At 37.3% G+C, this 24,750-nt stretch overlaps 2 protein-coding genes and 1 long non-coding RNA gene across 5 annotated transcripts in view; 1 reads left to right on the plus strand and 2 right to left on the minus strand.

Moving 5' to 3' along the window:
* LOC108427367 overlaps positions 1-3,572 on the minus strand; it is a 46,835-nt gene extending 43,263 nt beyond the window's left edge. The window contains exon 1 of the long non-coding RNA XR_005131414.1: positions 3,312-3,572. This is a non-coding gene — a long non-coding RNA (uncharacterized LOC108427367). The remainder of the gene's footprint in view (positions 1-3,311) is intronic.
* A 239-nt stretch (positions 3,573-3,811) lies between these two features.
* On the plus strand, positions 3,812-10,520 carry LOC108427363 (nitric oxide synthase interacting protein). 2 transcript variants are annotated; one of them, XM_017697426.2, is made up of 10 exons: positions 3,812-3,901; positions 4,173-4,257; positions 4,485-4,590; positions 5,418-5,499; positions 5,616-5,751; positions 7,087-7,250; positions 8,153-8,269; positions 8,982-9,052; positions 9,148-9,256; positions 10,414-10,520. In XM_017697426.2, the coding sequence occupies exons 2-10, from the start codon at positions 4,188-4,190 to the stop codon at positions 10,483-10,485; spliced, it is 927 nt and encodes a 308-aa protein (XP_017552915.1). In that variant the 5' UTR covers positions 3,812-3,901; positions 4,173-4,187; the 3' UTR covers positions 10,486-10,520. The 2 variants fall into 2 exon arrangements, with proteins under 2 accessions (XP_017552915.1, XP_017552916.1); XM_017697427.2 differs by lacking the exon at positions 3,812-3,901 and having other exon boundaries at positions 3,908-4,257.
* Positions 10,521-10,553: 33 nt separating this feature from the next.
* Positions 10,554-22,766, minus strand: rcn3 (reticulocalbin 3, EF-hand calcium binding domain). 2 transcript variants are annotated; one of them, XM_017697425.2, is made up of 8 exons: positions 22,681-22,766; positions 21,268-21,478; positions 19,748-19,941; positions 17,781-17,953; positions 17,576-17,636; positions 17,297-17,388; positions 16,308-16,415; positions 10,554-10,937 (listed from the first exon to the last, which is right to left on the minus strand). In XM_017697425.2, the coding sequence occupies exons 1-8, from the start codon at positions 22,688-22,690 to the stop codon at positions 10,830-10,832; spliced, it is 957 nt and encodes a 318-aa protein (XP_017552914.1). In that variant the 5' UTR covers positions 22,691-22,766; the 3' UTR covers positions 10,554-10,829. The 2 variants fall into 2 exon arrangements, with proteins under 2 accessions (XP_017552914.1, XP_017552913.1); XM_017697424.2 differs by lacking the exon at positions 10,554-10,937 and adding an exon at positions 13,528-16,093.
* Between the last annotated feature and the right edge of the window lie 1,984 nt (positions 22,767-24,750).

A 24,750-nucleotide genomic window follows, 5' to 3' on the forward strand; every position in this document is an offset into this window, starting at 1 on the left:
TAACAGCGTATGATGACAATACTGAATAAATATGTGCAGATATGTACAGGTAACGGCGTATGATGACAATACTGAATAAATATGTGCAGATATGTACAGGTAACAGCGTATGATGACAATACTGAATAAATATGTCCGGATATGTACAGGTAACGGCGTATAATGACAATACTGAATAAATATGTGCAGAGATGTACAGGTAACGGCGTATAATGACAGTACTGAATAAATATGTGCAGATATGTACAGGTAACGGCGTATAATGACAATACTGAATAAATATGTGCAGAGATGTACAGGTAACGGCGTATAATGACAGTACTTAATAAATATGTGCAGATATGTACAGGTAACAGCGTATGATGACAATACTGAATAAATATGTGCAGAGATGTACAGGTTACGGCGTATAATGACAGTACTTAATAAATATGTGCAGATATGTACAGGTAACAGCGTATAATGACAATACTGAATAAATATGTGCAGAGATGTACAGGTAACGGCGTATAATGACAATACTGAATAAATATGTCCAGATATGTACAGGTAACAGCGTATGATGACAATACTGAATAAATATGTCCGGATATGTACAGGTAACGGCGTATAATGACAATACTGAATAAATATGTGCAGAGATGTACAGGTAACGACGTATAATGACAATACTGAATAAATATGTGCAGAGATGTACAGGTAACGGCGTATAATGACAATACTGAATAAATATATGCAGATATGTACAGGTAACAGCGTATGATGACAATACTGAATAAATATGTGCAGATATGTACAGTGCAGTGCAATAAATATGTGCAGATATGTACAGGTAACAGCGTATGGTGACAATACTGAATAAATATGTCCGGATATGTACAGGTAACGGCGTATAATGACAATACTGAATAAATATGTGCAGAGATGTACAGGTAACGGCGTATAATGACAGTACTGAATAAATATGTGCAGATATGTACAGGTAACGGCATATAATGACAATACTGAATAAATATATGCAGATATGTACAGGTAACAGCGAATGATGACAATACTGAATAAATATGTGCAGATATGTACAGTGCAGTGCAATAAATATGTGCAGATATGTACAGGTAACGGCATATAATGACAATATTGAATACAACCCCAATTCCATTGAAGTTGGTACGTTGTGTAAAACATAAATAAAAACAGAATACGATGATTTGCAAATCCTTTTCAACCTATATTCAATTGAACACACTGCAAAGACAAGATATTTAATGTTCAAATGGATAAATTTTATTGTTTTTTGCAAATATTCACTCATTTTAAATTTGATGCCTGCAACACGTTCCAAAGAAGTTGGGACAGGGGCATGTTTACCACTGTGTTACATCACCTTTCCTTTTAACAACACTCAATAAGCGTTTGGGAACTGAGGACACTAATTGTTGAAGCTTTGCAGGTGGAATTCTTTCCCATTCTTGCTTGATGTACAACTTCAGTTGCTCAACAGTCCGGGATCTCCGTTGTCATATTTTGTGCTTCATAATGTGCCACATATTTTCAGTGGGAGACAGTGCAGGCAGGCCAGTCTAGTACCCGCACTCTTTTACTATGAAGCCACGCTGTTGTAACACGTGCAGAATGTGGCTTGGCATTGTCTTGCTGAAATAAGCAGGACGTCCCTGAAAAAGACGCTGCTTGGATGGCAGCATATGTTGCTCCAAAAACTGCATGTACCTTTCAGCATTAATGGTGCCTTCACAGATGTGCAAGTTACCCATGCCATGGGCACTAACACACCCCCACACCATCAGAGATGCTGGCTTTTGAACTTTGCGCTGATAACAATCTGGACAGTCCTTTTCCTCTTTGGCCTGGAGGACACGATGTCCATGATTTCCGAAAACAATATAAAATGTGGACTCGTCAGACCACAGGACAGTTTTCCACTTTGCGTCAGTCCATCTCAGATGAGCTCGGGCCCAGAGAAGCCGGCGGCGTTTCTGGGTGTTGTTGATATCTGGCTTTCGCTTTGCATGGCAGAGTTTTAACTTGCACTTGTAGATGGAGCGACGAACTGTGTTCACTGACAGTGGTTTTCTGAAGTGTTCCTGAGCCCATATGGTAATATCCGTTACAGAATGATGTCGGTTTTTAATGCAGTGCTGCATGAGGGATCGAAGGTCACAGGCATTCCATGCTGGTTTTCTGCCTTGCCGCTTACTTGCAGATTTCTCCAAATTCTCTGAATCTTTTGATGATATTATGGACTGTAGATGATGAAATCCCTAAATTCCTTGCAATGTTGTTCACAAAGTGATGAACCTCGCCCCATCCTTGCTTGTGAACGACTGAGCCTTTCAGGGATGCTCCCTTTATACCCAATCATGACACTCACCTGTTTCCAATTAACCTGTTCACCTGTGGAATGCTCCAAACAGGTGTTTTCTGAGCATTCCTCAACTTTCCCAGTCTTTTGTTGCCCCTGTCCCAACTTCTTTGGAGTGTGATGCAGGCATCAAATTAAAAATGAGTGAATATTTGCAAGAAATAATAAAGTTTATCCGTTTGAACATTAAATATCTTGCCTTTGTAGTGTATTCAATTGAATATAGGTTGAAAAGGATTTGCAAATCATCGTATGCTTTTATTTATGTTTTACACAACGTCCCAACTTCATTGGAATTGTGGTTGTAAATATGTGCAGATATGTACAGGTAACGGCGTATAATGATAGTACTGAATAAATATGTCCAGATATGTACAGGTAACGGCGTATAATGACAATATTGAATAAATATGTCCAGATATGTACAGGTAACGGCGTATAGTGACAATATTGAATAAATATGTCCAGATATGTACAGGTAACGGCGTATAGTGACAATATTGAATAAATATGTCCAGATATGTACAGGTAACGGCGTATAATGACAGTACTGAATAAATATGTGCAGATATGTACAGGTAACGGCGTATAATGACAGTACTGAATAAATATGTGCAGATATGTACAGGTAACGGCGTATAATGACAGTACTGAATAAATATGTCCAGATATGTACAGGTAACGGCGTATAATGACAGTACTGAATAAATATGTGCAGATATGTACAGGTAACGGCGTATAATGACAGTACTGAATAAATATGTGCAGATATGTACAGGTAACGGCGTATGATGACAGTATAATAAATATAATTCCCTCAGTGTTCGGAAGACTGTCACATTTTTATTACAAAACTCGTAAATTAAATGACATTTCTTCACTTTTATGACAAAAATAAGTAAAACATCACATGTTGGTTGAAATAACTTACGTTATAAGTTAAATGTGTCGTTTGCCTCAGCGCCTCTCTCTCTGCTCAGTCTTCAGGAATAACATCAAGTCAGCCAGGTCCCGAGTTAACGTTACTGATTTTACCCGTGATGATGTTAAGCACGACGCGTTTATACAGCGACACAACACATATGATAAAATATACTACTTTTACTGCATATTTTATTTTAATATGAATAACAATCATAAACTATTTTTCCGCCAAGCAAAGACGTTCGTTACCGAAAGACAGCTGTTGCCAAGCAACACAATGGCTCCTTGAATATAATGGCGACTTAGCCAGTCAGCTTTTCTCCAAAAAAGCTTTTATGCTAAAATTTTCTTCTTTCTTTATTAGTATTATGCCTATTGTTTTTAGTAGTAGTTGTAGTATATTTTTAAATATCGTGTCAAGAAGGACATTTGATAACTTTAAACGCTACTTGTATAGACTCCGCGTTATAACTTTTTACGCTGAGAGCGATTCTGAGCGTCACCTGCCGGGACGACCATGGACTTTTATTTTGATAGCCCGTCGTTAAATCAAGAAGAGGAAGCGTTAGGGCCACTTCCCGTTCTTCTAGGAGCGAGGTAAACAAGTAGCATCATTAAAAATTCTGCTTTGTTTATTTGATTTTCTGCGTTAATTGTAAAGAATTGTTCTTTATTAGTGTCTCACGTGGCGTCTAATGTTGGTATAATATCGCCCACCGTCAGAAAAACGTGCATTAAAATACAGTTGGAGATACTAACACAGGAGTTTACGTTTGATTTACAGCAGCTCAGCAGTTCTTCTGCTACGTCCGTTGAGGTTGTGTGTTTATAAGCTTAAGTATAAAACCATAATTCTGCTTTATTAAAGCATCTATAACCGAAAATGACGCGACATGGGAAGAACTGCACTGCGGGGGCCGTGTACACCTACCATGAGAAGAAGAAGGATACAGGTTGGCTGGTTTCAGTACGACGCCGAAGTTAGCGTCTTATTCGCCAGCTTCTTGTTCGGATTGTCCCGTTCCACCTTAAGTGATGCAGCAGTTAAATTCTGGCGCACCGTTTAAGGCGGAACGGAAAATTCGAGAAAGACCGCTGACCGTTTTAGTTCAGTTTGTCGTTTTACTTCGCGTTAATCGTGCTGTTCTCTCATGGACTTTATTGTTTCTCTCCATTTAAGCTGCTTCTGGATACGGGACTCAGAGGGTTCGCCTGGGAAAAGATGCGGTTAAAGATTTCGACTGCTGCTGCCTCTCATTACAGCCATGCAAAGACCCGGTTGTAACGTGGGTAGTTCAGACACAGCCATAGTCTGTATAAGCTGTGTGCATACATCATTATAATACGTTAATTCTATTATATGTTTACATTGCAAGTTTTATAGTGTTCACAGGCTAAAACTCAATGCTTTGCAGTATCACTGATTTGAGGCATAAAAAGCAGTTCCACCGATTTTTCTAAATCTAAAGTCTGGTCGTTGAGATGTATGGTTTGATATAAAGTGGTTCATTGTAGAGAGACTTCCAGACTCTTACAGTTTAAAGGTTTCTTTATAGTGGAGGTGATAACCTGGGGACACAATGTGCAACTCAAAAAAACAATTTTATTTACAACATAAAAACTCCAGTGAACTTGCATGTGTTTTCTGAGTATTTACATGCAATATTAATAACAATTAAATAATATTAAATCAATTTTTTCTTAGGGTTATATTTTTCCTTACAAAGCTCAAAAGTATATCTAAGTATAAAAAAGTTGTGGGCCAACATCTTGGGGACCAGGGCCTCATTTATATCACCATTACTATGAGCATATCTAATTCAATAGTTTTCTCCAGAATTGTTTACTTCATATCAAACCACTCTGAATTGAACTACATTAAATTGAAAATGTGTCTAGCAGGAAAATGAATTATGAACTGTAACTGAATAAGTGAACACACACTTGTGTAGATCTGACATATCTGTTTGCTATTGTATGCACTACTGGGTTCTATTTGTTTTCATTATATAACATAAGCTTGAACAACAACAAAAATGCAAAACACAAGAAATACTTCATTGATTTTGCGAGATCTGAATGGTTGTTTATATGTGTCTGTTGTGTTTTGCAGTAAAGATGGGTACCTCTATGAAAGAGAGGCCATACTGGAGTACATCCTCCATCAGAAAACTGAGATTGCCAAGAAGATGAAGGTTTGTGAAGGCTGTGGCGCCATTGCCTTTTATGCTGTATATATTTCCCCCTGCTAATGCTGTTATTCATTCTGTCTGTCTGTTTGTCTTTCTCTCTATCTCTCTGTCTCACTCAGGCCTTTGAAAAGCAAAAGCAGGCACTGAAGAGTGAAGGCCAGCTGGAATCATGCTCAGAGGAGAGAGAGAAAGTAGAGAAGTTCAAAAAGAGGGAGGGCAGCATTGTTTCCAAGCCAATCAATCCCTTCATCTCAGGTACAAGAGGAGATTTCAGTTCAGTTCGACTGATAAAATAAATACTTATACACCCACAAGGGGTGGTGGAATGTGAACTCAAATTTATATCATAATATGGAAAAAAAGGAATTGAAGAAGAGCAGCAGAGGTCACAAAATGAGGCAAAAAGACTGGTGCTCCAGGTGCATGGATGCAGCAAATTCAGTCACAGTTCCTTGCTGGAACCATCAAATAACCAACCTTTCCATAAATCCACGAGGCATGTGTAAAATATATCCCAGAGCAAAGAAATTCCCAGGCACAACATGTTAAGAGAAGTATAAAAAGCCTTTATTAACACATGGCAATATGTATGATAATGTCAGAAATATGCTTGAAAATGACACATTACGGCATTCTCAGGCCTTCATTAGGACACAAAAAATGAGCATATTGTAATATTTTCTGATATGCTGTTGAGGTAAATCTAAACAAATACATTAATGAATGGATGCATACATAAATCCATAAATAAATTAATATCAACCAAACATGACAAGCTATTACAGAGCAATGACACAAATGAGGCTGCTTGTGGTTCACTGTATTTCAGTGGTAGACCTTAACAAAGTACACAGAGTTCGTTATTATACTTATGTTTTTTCCTAAAGTGTGCTTTATTAAAGTATTTCCATTTTCACAACTTCACTGCATTTCACACCAACAGCCTACTTTTACTTTAAGTACTAGTACTTTCTGCTTGATACTTCAAAGTAAAAATTAGATTTTTCCTTAATATATGAAAGAATATGAGGCACTTTGGCAAATAAACAATTTCACAAAATCTGAATGTGTAGCTATAGCTTAGCAACTGTAACAAGGCTTGGTCAATTATGACAAGCTTTTGGAAAGAGAGATTTTGTAATTGTGTGTGTGTGTTATTTTATTTTTATTTTTGTAGTTTGGTTGCAAAGTGATATTTTATTTAACTGAAGACACAAGCGGGGAAATGTTGGGTTGTTAGAATTTCTCACAATAGTTTTACCTTTGATACTTAAGCACATTTAAAAGTACTCTTGGATTTTTTGGTAAAAATGTAAATAAAGCACCTTTACTTGAGTAATATCTGCCAAGAATATCTCTACTTTCACTCAGGTACTGGATTAGTGTACTTTGTCCCCCACTGACCATTTAAGCTCATCATAATACCCATCATATTCACGTTTATGCAAGAATATCTCCCTCTCCTCTCACACACACACACACACACACACACACAAACAATTTTGTATGACAAACAGTTGGTCAGGATGATCATAATGAACTGTTTTTGCCGTAGATATTCAAATAATCCTTATGTCAACGTCTCTGAAGGTCATTCTAAAGAGATGGCATCACCAAACGGCTCTGTAAGCTCCTCAGTCAGTTCTTCAAGCTCAGCTTCAGGTACAAGTGTGTCCAGCTCCTCATCCTCTCTTCCCAGCTTTTGGATCCCCAGCCTAACTCCAGAGGCCAAACCTACGCTCCTGAAGAAACCTGTAAGTTGCTCATTGCTCTAATCGTCCTGGGCTTTTATAGGGTCAGTGTATGACTGCGTGATACGGAATAGCGTTGCAAATATACTGCTACAGATTGCTATCATATTGCTTCACATTTTGATATCAATACACCTTTTAAATGTATTAAAACATGCTGAAGGATTAATAATGAGTGTTTTAAGCACTAATCGCGAACTGTAATTGGTCTAGATGCTTAAATCTTACAGTAAAACGTTGTGATTTGTTAGAAGGTGCATTTGAATATTGTCACCTTCTGCAGGGTCGATATTGCCAATCTCCCAGTAATGATTTGTTCAGCTCTAGTATTAAGCAATGCGCTGCCTGATCTTTGGTTTACAAGTAACATTAGCTGCCAACTGCCTCTTTGGCCTGTCATAGTGACCTCAGTATGTTTGTTCCTTTCAATCTCACTGTTCCTCTCTCACCTATTTCTGCCCTTGACCCTCTTCATTCACAACTGAGAGGTCATTGTGCCCTCTCAGTTGCCCTACCATCTCTTTGCTATCTCTGTGTAAATTGGGGTGGCATGTGAGAATCGATATAAAAGATAGAGAGCAGTGTCTACTTGCATAAAAACTCATGCATGTTGAATGCTTAAGGAATAAAGCAATAAAATGGTTTATAAATGTTTTACTGCACAAATAATTTTTTTCAACTGTTAACTGTAAGCACTCTTAACCTAGCCTCCCCTTGAGGATTTTTTTTTCCGATTTCCACTTTCGGAAGTGATTTTTTGCAGCTCATTCAAGGAAATGGCATTTGTAGGTGAAAACTAAAGACCAAAATTCACTTAAGATCTTTAATGCAAGCAGCCACTGACTTCTGAATTCAGCTGCCTGATTGACATATATTAATAACATAAATATTTTGTCTTTTTTCAGTCAAAAACAGTGAAGTGTCCCATGTCGGGCCAATCTCTGAAGATGAGTGATCTGATTACTGTGCGTTTCACTCCGCTGGACGCAAGCCTGGACAGAGTTGCTCTTCTCACACGCCAAGTGAGTATACAGTGGACTGTAGAGAGATAATATTCCCTTTATCTTGCTGCACCTTACCACATATCCCAAATTTCAAATCAATAGCATTATCACAGTTTAACAAACAACATAAAACCTTCTGTTCAAGTTTGTGCTAATTTAAAAATATTTTTGTTTTGGAATATTAAACTTATGATATATTGTGAAAAATGTCCAAATACTTAAAATTTGTTGTAGAGTGTAAACACTGGTGAAGTTTGTAAGCGTACTGTTCACTCCCGAGTCCATGCAGATTATATATGGAAACTGTACTGCAAAAGCAGCCCATTTGGAATTCACTGTTTGTGCTGACTTGAAATCAAACACATATGTATGTTTATGTATATATGTACATATATAACACCTATCAGCCCCACCCATTCACACTGACATTATAAGGAGTGTTTCAGCTCAGACTGCTTTGTAAGTAAAGTGCAACTCAGGGCTGTTAATCAAACAGAGCTTATTCAAATATATCAGTCCTTAATACACTTTATGAAAGAAATATGGCTGTTTTTGGTACATGAAACCACATAAATATTGTATGTGGAACTCGGGCCAGAGTTTTCAAAAATTCTAAAAAAAGAATTCATTGCCTTCGATGACCAGTCATTTTCTTTTTTTTGACGAATTGTCAAACCTCATTTAAGAGTAATGATCTGCTTATGTTGTGTAAATCCTGTTTGTCTTTCAGGACAGATACGTGTGTGGAGTAACTAAAGACACGCTGGGTAACTCTGTGCCCTGTGCAGTGCTCAGACCCTCGTAAGTGTTTGAGGTGATCATTTGTATTTCTTTATTGGTGAACAGCTCTAGTTTTTCAATCTAGTAGACTTTCTCGGTCTCTCTCATTCTCTCAGTGGATCTGTGGTCACTTTGGAGTGTGTGGAGAAGCTAATACGCAAGGACATGATTGACCCGGTGTCAGGAGACAAACTGAAAGAGAATGACATCATAGTCCTACAGAGGGTGAGTTTGTTTGTGTCTGTATTGATCATGTGGCAGTCATAATACAATAGGTGGTAATGGAGATTTCTGTTTAGGGGCATCACCATTTTTAAAATTCAAAATTTAGTTCAATACAGTATCTCAGTTAAATTTGTTCCTTAATGCTAGCCGTAAAACATTGATATGATTCACTGTGATACAGTTCAATACAATACAAAACCTTGTACTGTTACATTAATTCCGCTGAATGAGTGAGTTTGGTTTACACAGTGTAAAATATTTTTAAAAAGGTTTAAGATACTAAAAATAAGTTTTATATTAAACATCTAGCATAGTTTGAGCAACAAAAACAAAGTAGGGGGGAAAAAAAAAAAAAAAAAAAAAAAAAAAAAAAAATATATATATATATATATATATATATATATATATATATATGTGTGTGTGTGTGTGTGTGTGTGTGTGTGTGTGTGTGTGTGTGTATATATATATATATATATATATATATATATATATATATATATATATATATATATATATATATATAAATTATATATATATATATATATATATATATATATATATAAATTATATATATATATATATATATATATATATATATATATATATATATATAAAAATTATATATATATATATATATATATATATATATATATAAATTAGATATATTGACCTCCACCCAACACAACTGGCCTACTATACCGCTGACAATCCCTGCTTTGTCCACAGCTCAACCAAAAACTCTATCTAGCTTTTTCAGGGCTGCAAAAAATTATTTGACCCGTCCTGGTGTCTCATTTTTGCACTTTTATAACAATAAATGGCCTCAGGTTCTCGTACAAGTTATGCTATAAGACAAGGAGAGCATGAGGGATATGATCGTATCACCTGTGATTAATTGCTCGTCAGTAATTTCTGCTCTTCAGACCACAGACGGATGAATGGACATTCTTTTATTTTTCTCTCGTATATTTTTTTTACAAGGTTTAGTTGAGTAATCATAATAGCCCTACCTCATTTCATTGTACTAAGAATCTGTGATGAGAAATAAGACTTGCAGCACTCTCCCGCTACCCACTTTTCTCTCACTTGTTCTCTCTCTGTTATCCCTCTTTCTTTTCTCTCCTTCTGTCTTTCTCTCTGTCTGATGTCCCTGTCAGGGTGGAACTGGCTTTGCTGCCTCTGGAGTGGATCTTTGTGCAAAGGAGGCCAGACCCGTGATGCAGGCCTGAGTACTCAGCAATAAAGAGTGGACTGGAGTTTTAAAGCTGTATGTAGTATTATTTGACCATGCGTTTACTTCCTCGTGGTGAATAGTGACTATAGTCATTGTTGTCCATAGTCTTGTTGTTGTTTTTTTTTGTGAAAGCATAACATACATACTGAAAAAATAAATATTAGAATCTCAACAGCATATATATATTTTTTTCTTATTTGGTTTTGGTAGAATGGAATGCAAAGAGCTTCATCTATTTTCTGTAAAATAAAACTTTTAATGTACAAACTTCCATCCAGAAACTGTCATTTGGCTACTTTTTCATCCACTTAATAACAAGATCTCTCATGTGTCATGGTGTCAGAGTTCATCATGACCTTTCAGCAACAGGTTCCCATAATCTGTGATGGTGCTCATCTTAATCTCTTCCAGTTTGTCCATGATCTCACTTTTGGAGAGACGGCCATCCTGAGAATAGAGCAGGGACAGAGGGGAGATAGTTTGGCAGGTGCAGAAGACAGAAAACAGAGAAAGTAGTGCAGAGGAGTCCATTCACATCTAAATCGCAGGTACAATAGCGGGTCTTATAATAAAATAGGTAAAACAGAAAAGGCGTTATAAAATGAGATGCCTAAAGAAACATCTTTACCAAAGGGAAGGTGTCCAAGGTAATAAATAAATAAAATAAAATAAATAAAGCAATGTACACAGAGTTGCTAGTTTATTAGCTACACCAGCCTTGTACCTACACTCATTGGCCATTTCATCAGAAACATCTTCCAAATAGATGCACATTGTTAGTAGACATGCATGTTATTCCATAATTATCTAATGGCTGTTATTTAAGCTAGTGTCAAACTCAACGAGTGAAAAGGTCTTATTAAAAAAATCTCATCAAATCTGTAGGACAGAGAAATTTTTTTTTTTTATTTCATTATTAATTAATGTGCTGTAACCCAAACTGGCCATTGTTTTTTTTTTTTTTTCCCCAAAATATGCAAAAACCTCAACAGTAAAATATAGGCACTTGTAGTAGATCTTGAAATATTACATAGACACTTGAAATATTAAAAATTTAAATGTCCCCAGGAGCTCAGTCTTTTAAACCTACCCCCAAGACTTGGGCTCGGTTTCTGAGCTAATGTTAAGTCGAACTGTTGGTCGATGTTGGTCAAACTGCAGCTGAAAATCACTTTGGTGTGATATGAAGTTAAGTGATACTTTTTTAATCCCACAAACGGGGAAATTCCACTGCATTTAACCCATCCGTGAAGTGAAACACACGCACTTTCCCGGAGTGGTGGGCAGCCCTATCCATAGCACCTGGGGTGCAACTGGGGGTTAGGTGCCTTGCTCATTGACTGTCGGCACTGAGGATCGAACCAGCAAGCTTCTGGTCACAGGGCCAGTTCCCTAACCTCCAGCCCGCGACTGCCCCAGTGCAGACTGCTATTATGTAGCATGAGGTGTAACCGCTGTCCCATATACTACTGTTGGGTTAGGAGAGTCAAAACACATTACGTTGCAGTGCATGCTGAGGACTGTAGTGCAGCCCATTGTGAAACGGGCTAATATTAATGGAAAAGTAAAATACTTTTGTGGGCCTGAGTGGATTGTGTGGTGGGCCTGATCTGTCCCACAGGCCTTGCGGTTGACAAATGATATTTGATTCAATTAGTGGGTCTCATTCTTAACTGTTCTTAAGAAGAAATGTCTTCTTAAAACCCACATGCAGTTTAGATGAAGACTCTGACATTCACCTGTGTTAGGGATTTGTTTTTAGGTAAGAGCACAATCTGCACACACACACGAGCACAAAGGTGTGAAAAATTCTGCGGCTTAAGAACACACCATGAAACTGATGTAAAATTTTAATTAGGCCTTTCTCAAGAACACATTTAAGAAAAAACTAAGAAATTGGCGAATAAGGCTCAATGTTTTATGCTGCAACAAACAATGTGAATTAGATGTGCTTTAATCTGCTGGGTTGAAACAAATGGTACTAAAGCATAAATTCATTTATTGGTGTTACAAAAACAACAAACGTTCTAACCCCTGACTGGGGCTGTAACACCAGTCCCCATCAGATAAACAGCACTTAAAGCTTTCATCTTTGAGAGGGAGGAGAAAATCAAGCTCCTGCAGATCTGAAAACATCCACAGGTGTTTGTGTCCATCCTTCCACTGTGAGACGATGACTCAGCGCTATGGGTCTGAAAATATGTATATAAAGCAAAGAAGTTGCCGGTGTCCACAGAGTCCAGACCTCAACATCATTTGATGTGTTTTAGATTACATTTCGAAAAGCAGAAAGTGCAACCAACTACTAAGACTGAACTTTGGAAATGTGGAAAAGTACCCCTTAAGATTTCTTAAAAAAAAACAAAAAACTAAAGACTCCAGAAAAAAACGTTGTTATGAAAGTTAAGAGTGGAGGCAATGTTTTCTGTTTTTTTTCCTGATACTGGAAAATCAACAACTTAATGGCCATTTCCATTTTTACTTGAAATTAAATGACTAAAGGGGGGGCTTCTGACTCGTGCATAGCACACTGCAAAAAAATAAAGCTTGATGAGTGTAAACATCTTAAATTTAGTCAATATATCTAATATTTCTCATTATGAGACTGTTGTAGAATATTGCGAGATTATTGAATTTATTTATAGACATTTTTACATGTTTTTAACCGGTTTTATCTTATAAATGTGTCTTATTCCACTAGTAGATCATGTTACTTGTGTTCAGTATTTTTTCTTGAAATAAGAAAATTATCGTCATTATTTCTCAAAACAAGTAATACAATTTGCCAGTGGAATAAGACACTTTCACTAGATAAAATCACTTAAAACAAGTAAAAATGTACAGAAGCAGGTGGAATAATCTTAGTATAATCTTACAACAGTGTCATAATGAGAAATATCAGATTTGTGGACTACATTTAAAAAGTTTTCACTTATATTACTATATATTGTTTCTTGCAATGTACTGCATATGTTAGGTGTTTTAGTACACATGACATATTGATTTCACTGATTAAAGTGAAAAAATCAGTCAAGAATTAAAAAAAAAGGCCTTTATTTTTAATTCACAGAGAAATATGTTGCCAGCAAACAGTCAAAGTTTTTCTCCTCCCAAGAACTTAATCCCTTATTGTCTTTCTCTATGCCTTCCCCATCTCTTCCCTTCGAACACTTCCCTGCCAGTGGTAGCCACAGGTGATGTCCAGACAGCTGGGCTGTGTTTGTAACAGCCCATTCAAGCGCTGTTTGTTCAGATGTCTGCAAATAGCCTTTTCTTCAGTGCTCAACTCTTGTGCATCAATAAACCTATAAACATGCATTAGGCTACCACACAACAGGACTATAGTGGAGTGTTGAAAAGATAGAATGACCAAGACTTTCCATTTATCTGAAGTGTGGTTGACATGTTTATACTTTGTTTCTCTAACTTGGCACCGGAGCTACATTGCTAATGTTGCTAAGCAGGGCTGAAAGCTTACATCTAGACATATTTTAGCCTGGATTTATGCAGAGGAGTTGTCACAGAGCTGTGTCTGCCCTTTTTCATTCTCACTGTGCTGCAGCAAGAACATGGAGGGACCAAACACTTCTGAAGCAACCTGCACAGCAATCAGAATGACACTTAGACCTGGAAAGTTCTAGTATCAGACCCCATGGCTCAGCCATATTCTGGGCCTGTATGTATGAATCATCTCAGAGTGATCTGCAGTCATTTACTTCTGTGCTATTGTTGCCTGCTCCAAATAACTAGTACTTTAAAGTTTCAATATTTAACATTTTTCATATTTCTTTTTCCCCAGACGTCTACTTAAAACTTTTATGTGTTTTTACTTGGCAAAAATGGCCATAATTCATTTTTACATGACTATTTTCCAACCTCTTTTCATTCCTTAGAAATAAACAGGCTGTTTAAGACTGATATATGTAAATTAGTTCTGTTCTGATTGGCTGTCCTTATTCAAAACGCAGTCCAAGCTAGAGCACACTTCTATAGACTGAACAAGCCTGTAAATGTGTTGCTTTTCATTCCATCACAAAACTGATGAATTCAAAACAACCTGTTTTTGCAGCTTAGTTTTCATATATAGACTATGGACTTTATAGTGAATAGTATGTTTTGGAACTTTACATACATCAACTAATTTTCCAATACATTGATCATTTAAGGATGACCATACACACTGCAAAGCTTACTATAAGACTTTTGTGCTTTTTTATTTAGCCATTGTGACACTGCATGTGAATCTGAAGCATTATAGTTTTTGTATCTGTTGTCTTTTACACCTAAGAATAGACCAAATGGATATAATCATGCCTTTATATATGTAATGACAAGCCTGAATTGTATTATATGTGCTTTTAAAGTCACAAGCTTATCCCAGAATAGCACTGTACTCTTGAGCTCTTTCCTTTTGTGGTCTGAGCCACTGCCACACATACAGATCTACAGCTAAAACTAACCAAAAATTATATTTTCAAATCCTACATAGGGATAGAAATTGTAATGGTAAAATTGTTAAGACAGTTTTATAAAATACTAATGGCTTTTATTTCTACTTAGCAACATCAGCCTTTTGGGAATACTGCATAACTAAGGAAAACAGGTATAAATGTTTGTCAACCACAATGTGCATGTAAACATGCTGTAAACGTTTCTTTTAATGGATGTAATGTGATGCCTTAATAAATACAATCTGATTTCAGTTAAAGGAGAATTCCATAGATTTTTTACAATGTTTTTGCATAATTAAATCATTAAGATGTGAGCAAAGTCAAGCAGAGTGGTTTGAAATGAGAAGATTTCTTATAGAAAAACTTACGAAGTAAGAATTTTTCACAGTGGTGGTAATAGGAACCAGACGTCTTTAATGTTTAATGTTTCTAAAAGCTCCCTCATAGAAAGTTATGGCTTGTTACAAATATATTTCCTCCTCCCTGAGACCTTGTTTTATGACAGTCTTAAAAAGGGTTTTGGCTTAATTTTATTTAATACATTCATGGTATTGAGGTACAGCCTAAGGCAAAGCTTTGCTTTTAGATTTATCACTATTTTGTCATCATCAACATTACATACTAAAACACATGTAAGAAGAAAACGCACGTAGGTTAACTGGTGATTTTGGATAGTAAATAAAATGGCTGTATTTGTGTTGTAGACATTGCGACCCCTGGTTCCCATCACCACCACTGTAAAGACATCAAACCACTCTGAATGACTGTTTACACCTCAATTGAATTATGCAGAAATTTTGAAAAGTTGTTGGAATTTCGCTTTAGATTGAAGTACCCTCCCAGTCCCGACTCACCTCAAGAACACTCCCGATTCCTAACATTAGGTCTTGACCCCTGACTTCTAACCCTACCTTGGACTAAATCCACCCATCTATTAATGTAAAAATGTAACAGTAATTTGCTTATTACATGTAACTTTGACCCTTCCTGCAAATCCTTGACCTATATGAGAACCCACTGCTGTTTCTCTTTAGCATGAAAGCATCAAAGCTCATCGTGTTTCCTGGTGAGATCTTCTCCGTAATTGGTGGCCTGGCTCCCGACGAACATGTTCCAGTTAGCCAGAATCTCCTGCTTAGTGATTTTATCATCCTGATTAAATTGAATTGAAGTTCCATTGGGATTCGTTGAGAAGGGGAAGGGGACAGAGAAAGAAAGAATGATTCAATTGATTGGTAATTATAATACCAACAATAGATAATGGTTTAATTACAACATGCATATGGGAATTACACTGTGACGTGCTTGAATTACATGCATGATTGAAAAGCAAAGGAATTAAGAGCTTTTACTACCATTTACTTACATTGTTCGTATCTGTCTCATGAATAAGATGTTTGGCCTCATTATCAGCGTGATCAACATTTCCTGGCAGTATCCACTGGGCAACTTCGGTGCCATCAAGGAAACCGTCCTGAAAGGCAAGATGAAAAAGATTAGAAAGAGTTGTTGCGCCACTGTAGTTAAGTAACAGTGCAGAAATGGCAGAAAGATGCCATTTATCTGGGAACACTATGCATCCAAAAGTTTGTAGACACCTGATCATCCAACATTTCTTCTGAAATTAAAGGTATTAATAGGGAATTTGTCCCCCTTTGCTGCAGTACCAGCCTCTACTCTTCTGGGAAGCCCTAACACTAGATGTTGGAACATTGCTTTGAGGAACTGATTGCGTACGACAAGAGCACTAGTGAGGTCAGGTACTGATCTCGGATGAGCAGTTCTGTATCACTCCAACTAATCCAAAAGGTCTTGACGGGAGCTCCATCATGCTAGAAAACATCCACAGCTCAAATGGCAATGGGCATTAGTGACTACTCCAGAGCATCCAATTCTATCCGCCATACTTTGCAAAGGCAGTATATAAATACAAATGATGATGGTAATAAAGCCTCACTGGAAGATGTTACAAAGTGCACCTATGTGGCCAGTGACAGTGATTCAGGTGGTTGGGATAGTGTAGAGGGTAACACCTCTGCCTTCTACACTGTAGACTGGGGTTCAATCCCCACCTGGGCAAACACCCTACACTATACCAATAAGAGTCCTTGGGCAAGACTCCTAACACCGCCATGGCCTACCTATGTAAAATGATCAAATTGTAAGTCGCCCTGGAGAAGAGCATCGGCCAAATGCTGTAAATGTGATTCTAATAACTGATTGAATGCTATCTCACTAGTAGCTAAGACCAGGATAACTTTTATAAACAGGTCCCTAAGTTCATGTTTATTCCACTATAATTTCTTTCCAGGTTACTTGTTTCTAGTCAATGATAAAAACAGTTGAGATGCAAACCTTGTTAACATCTCTGAACTCTGAGAAGTGCTTCTTTTCAGTGCTAACCCAGTCTGGCTCCTCCACTCCGTCCTCGCGAGTGTACATGTCCCCTTTAGACCAAAAACACAATGAATATTTAAAGGTATCACTGAATTTCTTGGATTTAAATGTGTACTTTATGATTACATGTATGTTCGCTATGAGTTTTATGTGGCGGTGTCACTATTTATGTGCAAAAATGGACCAAAGTATCAAAGATAACAATATCATAGGTTTCCTTTTTAACCACCAACCTACCGATGTACTCCTCTAGATTTATCTTGCCATCACCGTTCTTGTCGATATCATCTATTGTTTCCTGTCAAGTGTAGAATAAGAAGGATGAGCGAATATTTCTCTCGATCTGAAGCACATAACAGCTCCAACTGTACAAACATACTCCTCTAGTGTACAACCAGGTCTTTCTTAATACTGGGTTTCTGAAGGCCCCTTTCCAGCTCACCTGCACCACAGTGTGCTCCATGTATTTGAACTCCTCAGGGTGGAGGAAGGCGGTGAACTCTTCCTTTGTGGCGGTTCCATCCCCGTCTTTATCTGCTGCCTTGAATCGCCTCTCGTCTCGCATGAGCATGGCTTTGTAGGTTTCTCTGTCCTCTATGTCACTAAACTCGTCATCTAGGACAAAACAAGTGTAACATAAGCAAAGCACAACTGAAAAAGTCACAGACATTCAGAATTCCCATTCTATTTTGGACAGTATTTCCTACAGTGTTCTTGCATTTTATATCCACATATGACATTTGTGTGGTTTTATGTACCAGAAATAATACTACATTTTTACATCACTATTTTCCAACCTTTCTTTATTCCTCACTATTAAACAGGCTGCACCTTCAAGTCTCACAGATGTAAATTAGCTCTGTTCTGATTGGCTGGCTTGCATTATGCCTTACTCAAAAAGCAGTCCAAGCTGAAACACTTAAAACTTAAGTGTGAATGGGCAGGGCTAAACCGTTATGGGTTGAATAGGTGGAAACATGTAAATGTGTTGATTTTTGTGACATCACAGAAACAATGAAATGGACTGTATTTCCATATATGGACTGTATGAACTGCAGATGTCTTTTGAAACTTAAATGTTTATATTCCACATTAAACTATTGTATTTTTGAAAAAGTGGAGAAAATTTAGTTTTCATTGATTTGGCCCTGGTTTCCTCCGCTTGATCCAGTTTCCTCCCACAGTCCAAAGACATGCAATGTGTGTGTGAGACTCTGTATTTCTGTCTGCCCTGTGATGGACTAGCGACCTGTCCAGGCCATTTCCGGCCTTTTGCCCAGTGAGCGCTGGCATAGGATGATAATCGGGTTAGAACATAGATGACACAGTGATTTGGCCCTTTAAATTTATTTCTCCCTATTTTCCTTCAGTTCACTAATGGTCACTTCCCTGTGTAGTATGACCTTTGTCTGTCATACAACAGCACCACCGACAAGGGGGGGTCAAGCTCACTGTCCACTTCTTCCAGTGTGTGCATGAATAGCACATCCTGTGCTGCATAACAGTCAGCAATTCTGCAGTACACGGCCAAATGCTCAACTAAACTACACGACCATGCAGGTCCCCCACCAGCTAGTATATAGTCATATGCAAAAGTTTGGGTGTCCTAATTACATGTTTTGTTGATTTTCTACGTGAACATATGAGATCACATCCTCTACAAAGAACACACTTGAATCATTTTTCTGCTAAATTGTAGTATACAAAGTCCTATTTATTTGCTGAGTTTAACCATTGTTTCCAATATGCTAAATTCAGCAAATTAACAGTAATTGTGCATTAAAATGTGCAGAAGTGTGTTTTCTATAAAGGATGTGTTAAAATATATGTAGAAAATCAACAAAACATGTAATGAGACCAGGGCACCCAAAATTTGGTGTAAAGAGTGAGATTAAAGTGATAGTTTGACAAAAAAAATCAAATGTATACAAATTTAATTACAATTTTACCCCAAATGTAGTCAGCGCCAAAATATGTTTGGTGGTTGAGGTGTTCTTATTTCTTTCTGCATTGACAGTTCGACGCTAATGTAGCTAATGGCTGATGAAGGCACATTAGCATAACCAATTAGCATTCTGCAAACTGCACACCGAAATCACGACACCTTTGCCTCAAACCCACGTCAGGTTGTTAAAAAATCTCAAGCACACTTGCTTGTGTGGTTTTTCATACCTTGTGACATACGGTAATCTATAAACATGGATAGCAACAAATATGTTGCATAGCTAAAAACAGTGCTAACATTAGCAGCCATGCTGAAGTCTGAATTTTGAGGGGAAATATGTTACTTCTTCTAGTTCTGGACAGACATAATACTTTGGTCAGGCTCTTTTAGACAAGAGATTTGGGAACAGTAACATGTAATTAAGTCCTGAGCCACATTTAAGCGAACTGCTTCCTTTTAATTACCCAGGTAGGAGCCATAAGTGGTGTTCTTGTATTCCGTCCAGGCAATCTTCCCATCCTTGTTCTGGTCGTATTCTTTCCAGTGCTTGTTCACGTTCTCCTCAATGTACCTCCTCTGCCTGTGTTTGATCCAGTGGTGAAGCTCTGTATGGGTAACGAAACCATCCTTATCTGTGTCGATGCGATCCACTATCTTCCTACATGGGGCACAGACAGGCACTTTAACATACTGAAAATACATATATACGTATATACTGTCATATGCAAAACTTTGAATCATATTACATGTTTTGTTGAGTGGAAACTGGTTAACAGATCCTTTACAGGGAACTTAAATATGGCATTTATCTGTAAATTTTAACACAATTTCTATTCATTTGCTGAATGTAACATATTGGAAATGTGCCATAACTTTTGTACAGGCCACAGTATGTAAAATAGGGTAGGGGTGCTCAAAGTTTTGCATACGACTGCATATACTCAGAGTATATATTTAGTGTCCAGTATAGTGATACTGTATATATCCAGTATATCCACTATATATTTCCACTGCTTACATATTTGCCTTTATCTATGTACCATATAATACAGTATATACAAATCCAATGTATATACATACCATATAACTCTGTACAACTTATTGTAATGCACACTAGTGTCACAATTTAAAAGTCCGGGGTCACTGTTTGTCAATAAAATAAATATGTTGCAGATAAATGTATGAAATAATTGTAATATGATAATAACTGTAATATAATGCTGTTACTTTACAATTTCACTTTTTTTTCATAGTGAATTGCTTGATGTGTCCACAATGATGACCAGAGCTGTAGATGACTATTTAATGACTGAGGAAACAGTAGCACATTAAGAATTAAGTGAGAATACAATTAACATCTAGAATACATCGCATTTGAAGCACAATAAGCAAATCTAAATTAAATTACTATTAACTAATTAATATAGAATATTATTTTGAATTTAATAACTTTCTGTTGTCCCCAAAAACTTGAAATATTGAATAAAACATATTTAAATAACCGGTGGTGTCTAGTTTGTAGCTTGTCTAGCATAATAAGCAAATCTAAGGCAGATAATGTGATGAAATTACTATTAATTAAATTATACTAATTCAGTATTACTAATTAATTAGCATATAATTAGAATTTAGTAACTTTCTAGTGTCCCCAAAAGATTGAAATATTGAATAAAACATACTGAAATACCTCATGGTGTCTAGCTTGTAATATTTCAAACTACACTGTGTAAGTCAAAATATAATAAAATAACAGCAATTTTTATAATTGCAATTGATGTGAAGCATTGAATGCTAGTGTAACTTTAAATGACTTTATATAGTTATATTTTTTTCCTGTATATTCACAGGATTATATGGGGCCTGCACAAAGACAAAAATTAAAACCAACACAGGGTGGTAAAACAGAGCTCAGAGCTTGGGACGGAAATAAAAATGTCACAGCTGACTTATGAAAGTCATTCTGAGCTATTGCATGCTTTTGTACCCAAGTCTGGCCTGGCTCTCCTCAGGGGTCAGCTGGTCAAATGTCTTGGCATCCTCTTTGCCCAGAAAGGCCTCGTGATCGTACTGGTAACCGTGGGCATCGTCGTGGACGTGGTCACTCAGGTCACGCTGATGATGAACACGCTTTTCCTGAGGAGGCACAGCAAACGTGACCCCCACAATCAGGGAGAGCAAGAGCAGCTGCATTTTCTCTAGAAAGAGAAACAGGAAAAGTGGAATGTAACTTATTTAAACAGGGTCTCTTTCGTGTGAACATTGAACACTTAAGTCTGCAAGCCTGGCACTCCTCACAATATGAATACACCAGTGATTAGGAACAGTAATACAGATTTATTACTGATTTGGCAACACAGTATCTGTATATGTTCATGCAAATAAATCTTACAGAATTGATTAGCAGGTGATTTACATTAAAGGGGACTTTCACCAACTTTGCAAGACATAAGATGTAAACACAGTCATTTAGAGTGGTTTGGTGTGAAATGCTCCATTCTAGAGAAACTTGGCAAGTCAGAATTGTTGATGGTGATAGGAACCAGACATCTGAAGAGTTTAAAGCCTATTAAAGCTACCTCAAATAAAGTGTATAACATGAAATGGTTACGAATACACTGGCTGGGGTTCATGCAGGACATTTTAAGTAAAAGTACTCCCCAAAGAAAATGTATTCATTTCAGATTTATCACTATTTTACCATCATCAACATTACATCTAAAAACTCAGGAGACACGTGTAGATTCACTGGTGGTTTGGGATAGTAAATAAAATGGCTGCATTTGTGCTGTAGACACAGAGACCCCTGGTTCCTATCACCACCACTATAAAGAAATCTAAGTCAGTACGTTTCTCTACAATGAAAGAATTCACACCAAACCAGTCTTAATGTCGCTGTTTGCATCCCAAGCAGTTAATTATTCAAAATTATTATTATTTCAAATTTAGTGTAATTCCCCTTTCAGTCTGTAGGCCTGGCAGTCCTCATAGTAAAAATCCACCAATGATTAGCAACACTAATACGGATTTAATACTGATTTGGCAACACGGTGTTAATAATAAAGCTTACAGAATTGATTAAAAGGTGATTTACATTCAGAACATTAACTGTTCCGTACTGAGAAATGATTTTACTCCCCAAAAAGACCAACATATGCATTTTCGTTATTTAAACCTGATCAAATATTGGTTTTAATCATGCACATGAACAAACTAAGCATTCCTGTAAGCCACCAAGGCTCCTACAGCGATGCTTTACAGTAGACGCCCCTTCACTCAGCAAGAAAAGTTTATCTCAAACTCAGTGAGCACAACTAAGCTAAACAAATACGACCCGCAGCCTGGATTCATAAGCCATGCAAACGTTTTTCACATATTTAAAAGAGCAAAAACACCATACCTGAGTACATAAGATTCCTGAGTCTCTACCTTCCAGCACTCGTGGGTTTTTTTCTGTGAGGATTGGCGTCGCGTTGGCACTCTGCCTCTTTAAATTGCACGTAGCGGGAAGGCGGTTCAAACCACTCTGCGTCAAACCCGAAATCATGGACTGGCACGAAAGTGGACCAATCAGAGCGCAGCGGTGGGCGGCGCGATTTTAAATCCTTGACGTGATTGGTTGTGAAACGCCACGTTGACACGGGAACGCGCGTCCACGCGGCGCGCAGCTCCACGAAACTGGAGGGAGTGACTGAGTGCAGATTCGCTAATTCAGACACTTTAGACACGATTTTCTTTAAAAAGAGATCAGAACAGGCAAACAGTGGACGATTATAGAAATACCTCAGTCGTCTGAGAAAAAATGAGGCGTTTTGTTGAGAAATGTGTAAAGAACAGTGCTATCTGGACCGTTATGTTCAGATGGGCAGAGCCTGAATTTTCCTAAGTGGTCCAGTTTTTCAGTGGTGGTCACTAACGTTAGCTGTTACATCACCGGGACATTGACCACTGTTCTTATGTGAGTTATAGAAAGCAGACTCGGAAACTTTGTTTAAGACGAGGGAACAGAAGTGTTTTGTTGTTGGTTTAGTGCTAACTTACGGATACCTGCTATTGACATCCCTGATAAAAATAATGCGTGGCCACGACTTAGTAAGGCGTCTGAACGAGATAATTAAGTTGTGGCCATGATTTAGTAAGATGTAAGAATGAGATCCTAATGTGTGGGGAATGAGATAATCGCAGAACCCTGCTGGTGACATCCCATATAGATTAAAATAATGCATTGCCACGACATGGAAACAAAATAATGTAAGTCAAGGCCATTACTTAGTAAGCCATTGTAACGAGTTAAGCCTTGACCACAGATTAATAAAGCATGATCTCGTTCCCACACCTTACTAAGTCGTGGCTATGACTTAATTATCTTGTTCCTATGCCTACTAAATCGTGGCCACTTATTAGTATCTCGTTCCCTCATGTTAATACAGTATGGCCATAATTTTGTTATTGCTATTTATATGGGAGGTCACCAGCAGAGCTCTGTACTAACTAGCTACTACACTACTATTTAAGTTAGTTAACAGCACTGATTTAGCTTAAAGGGAGAATTCCACCCTTTTTTTTTTAAATTCTGTATAATTCAGTGGTTAAATTATAAACTAATGCAGAGTGGTTCAGCGTGAAATGGTTAATTTGCAAGAGAAACATACCGACTTCAATGTCTGCAAAATAAATATAGCAATTTTGTTTACTATCCAAAACCACACGTGTCTTCTGAGCTTTTATATGTAATGCAGATGATGGTAAGATAGTGCAAAGCCTAAAAAACATGTTTTGCCCCACATCACCCTTGATGTATCCCTCCACCATGAAAGGTGTTAAAATAAATTGATTAAAATATGTTTTAGGCCAAAACTTTATCACAAGTCTTCTCAACCAGTACCTCATGTGCAATATTCCATGTGAATTTCATGAAATATCCTTACAGTCTAGACAGCCTTATATGTATTGTGAAGGATGATTTTTTTATCATTTTTTATGTTTAGTTTTATATATATTTTCTATATAGTAACAAGTAACAAACTGTAAAAAACCTTGTTAAGTACTTAACGTTAATTACTTGCTTGTGAATTCTCTTATTGTTAGCTGTTCTCTTTTTCTTGCGTGCCTTGCTGTCCCTTTGCTGCTGTAACACTGAGAATTTCCCTGTTGTGGGACTAATAAAGGATTATCTTATCTTATCATTTTGGGTAGTAACTTTCTTTGAAGGAGCTTTTAGAGGCGAGACGTCTGGTTCCTATCACCACCACTGTGAACAATTCTGACTCTGAAGCATTTCACACCAAACTACTCTCAATGACTGTGTTTGCTTGTTAACCATTTAATTATGCAGAAATTTAGAAAAATCAGCAGAGTTCCCCTTTAGGTTAAGTGATCATTTTTAATGCCACAACCGGAGAAATTCCACCTCCACATTTAACCCATCCGTGAAGTGAAACACCACATACACACTAATGAATGCACACAC

Source organism: Pygocentrus nattereri, chromosome 14, assembly GCF_015220715.1.
Source record: "Pygocentrus nattereri isolate fPygNat1 chromosome 14, fPygNat1.pri, whole genome shotgun sequence".
Lineage (NCBI taxonomy): Eukaryota > Metazoa > Chordata > Actinopteri > Characiformes > Serrasalmidae > Pygocentrus > Pygocentrus nattereri.

Excerpts from the sequence above, each read along its gene's own strand:
- LOC108427363 (XM_017697426.2), top strand. The coding sequence starts at position 4,188 with ATGACGCGACATGGGAAGAACTGCACTGCGGGGGCCGTGTACACCTAC. Across the intron at positions 5,500-5,615 it reads AGATTGCCAAGAAGATGAAG|GCCTTTGAAAAGCAAAAGCA; the intron begins GTTTGTGAAGGC and ends TGTCTCACTCAG. Across the intron at positions 9,257-10,413 it reads ACATCATAGTCCTACAGAGG|GGTGGAACTGGCTTTGCTGC; the intron begins GTGAGTTTGTTT and ends TGTCCCTGTCAG.
- rcn3 (XM_017697425.2), bottom strand. Across the intron at positions 17,389-17,575 it reads AAATCTAGAGGAGTACATCG|GGGACATGTACACTCGCGAG; the intron begins GTAGGTTGGTGG and ends TTTGGTCTAAAG. Across the intron at positions 16,416-17,296 it reads AGTTCAGAGATGTTAACAAG|GACGGTTTCCTTGATGGCAC; the intron begins GTTTGCATCTCA and ends CTTGCCTTTCAG.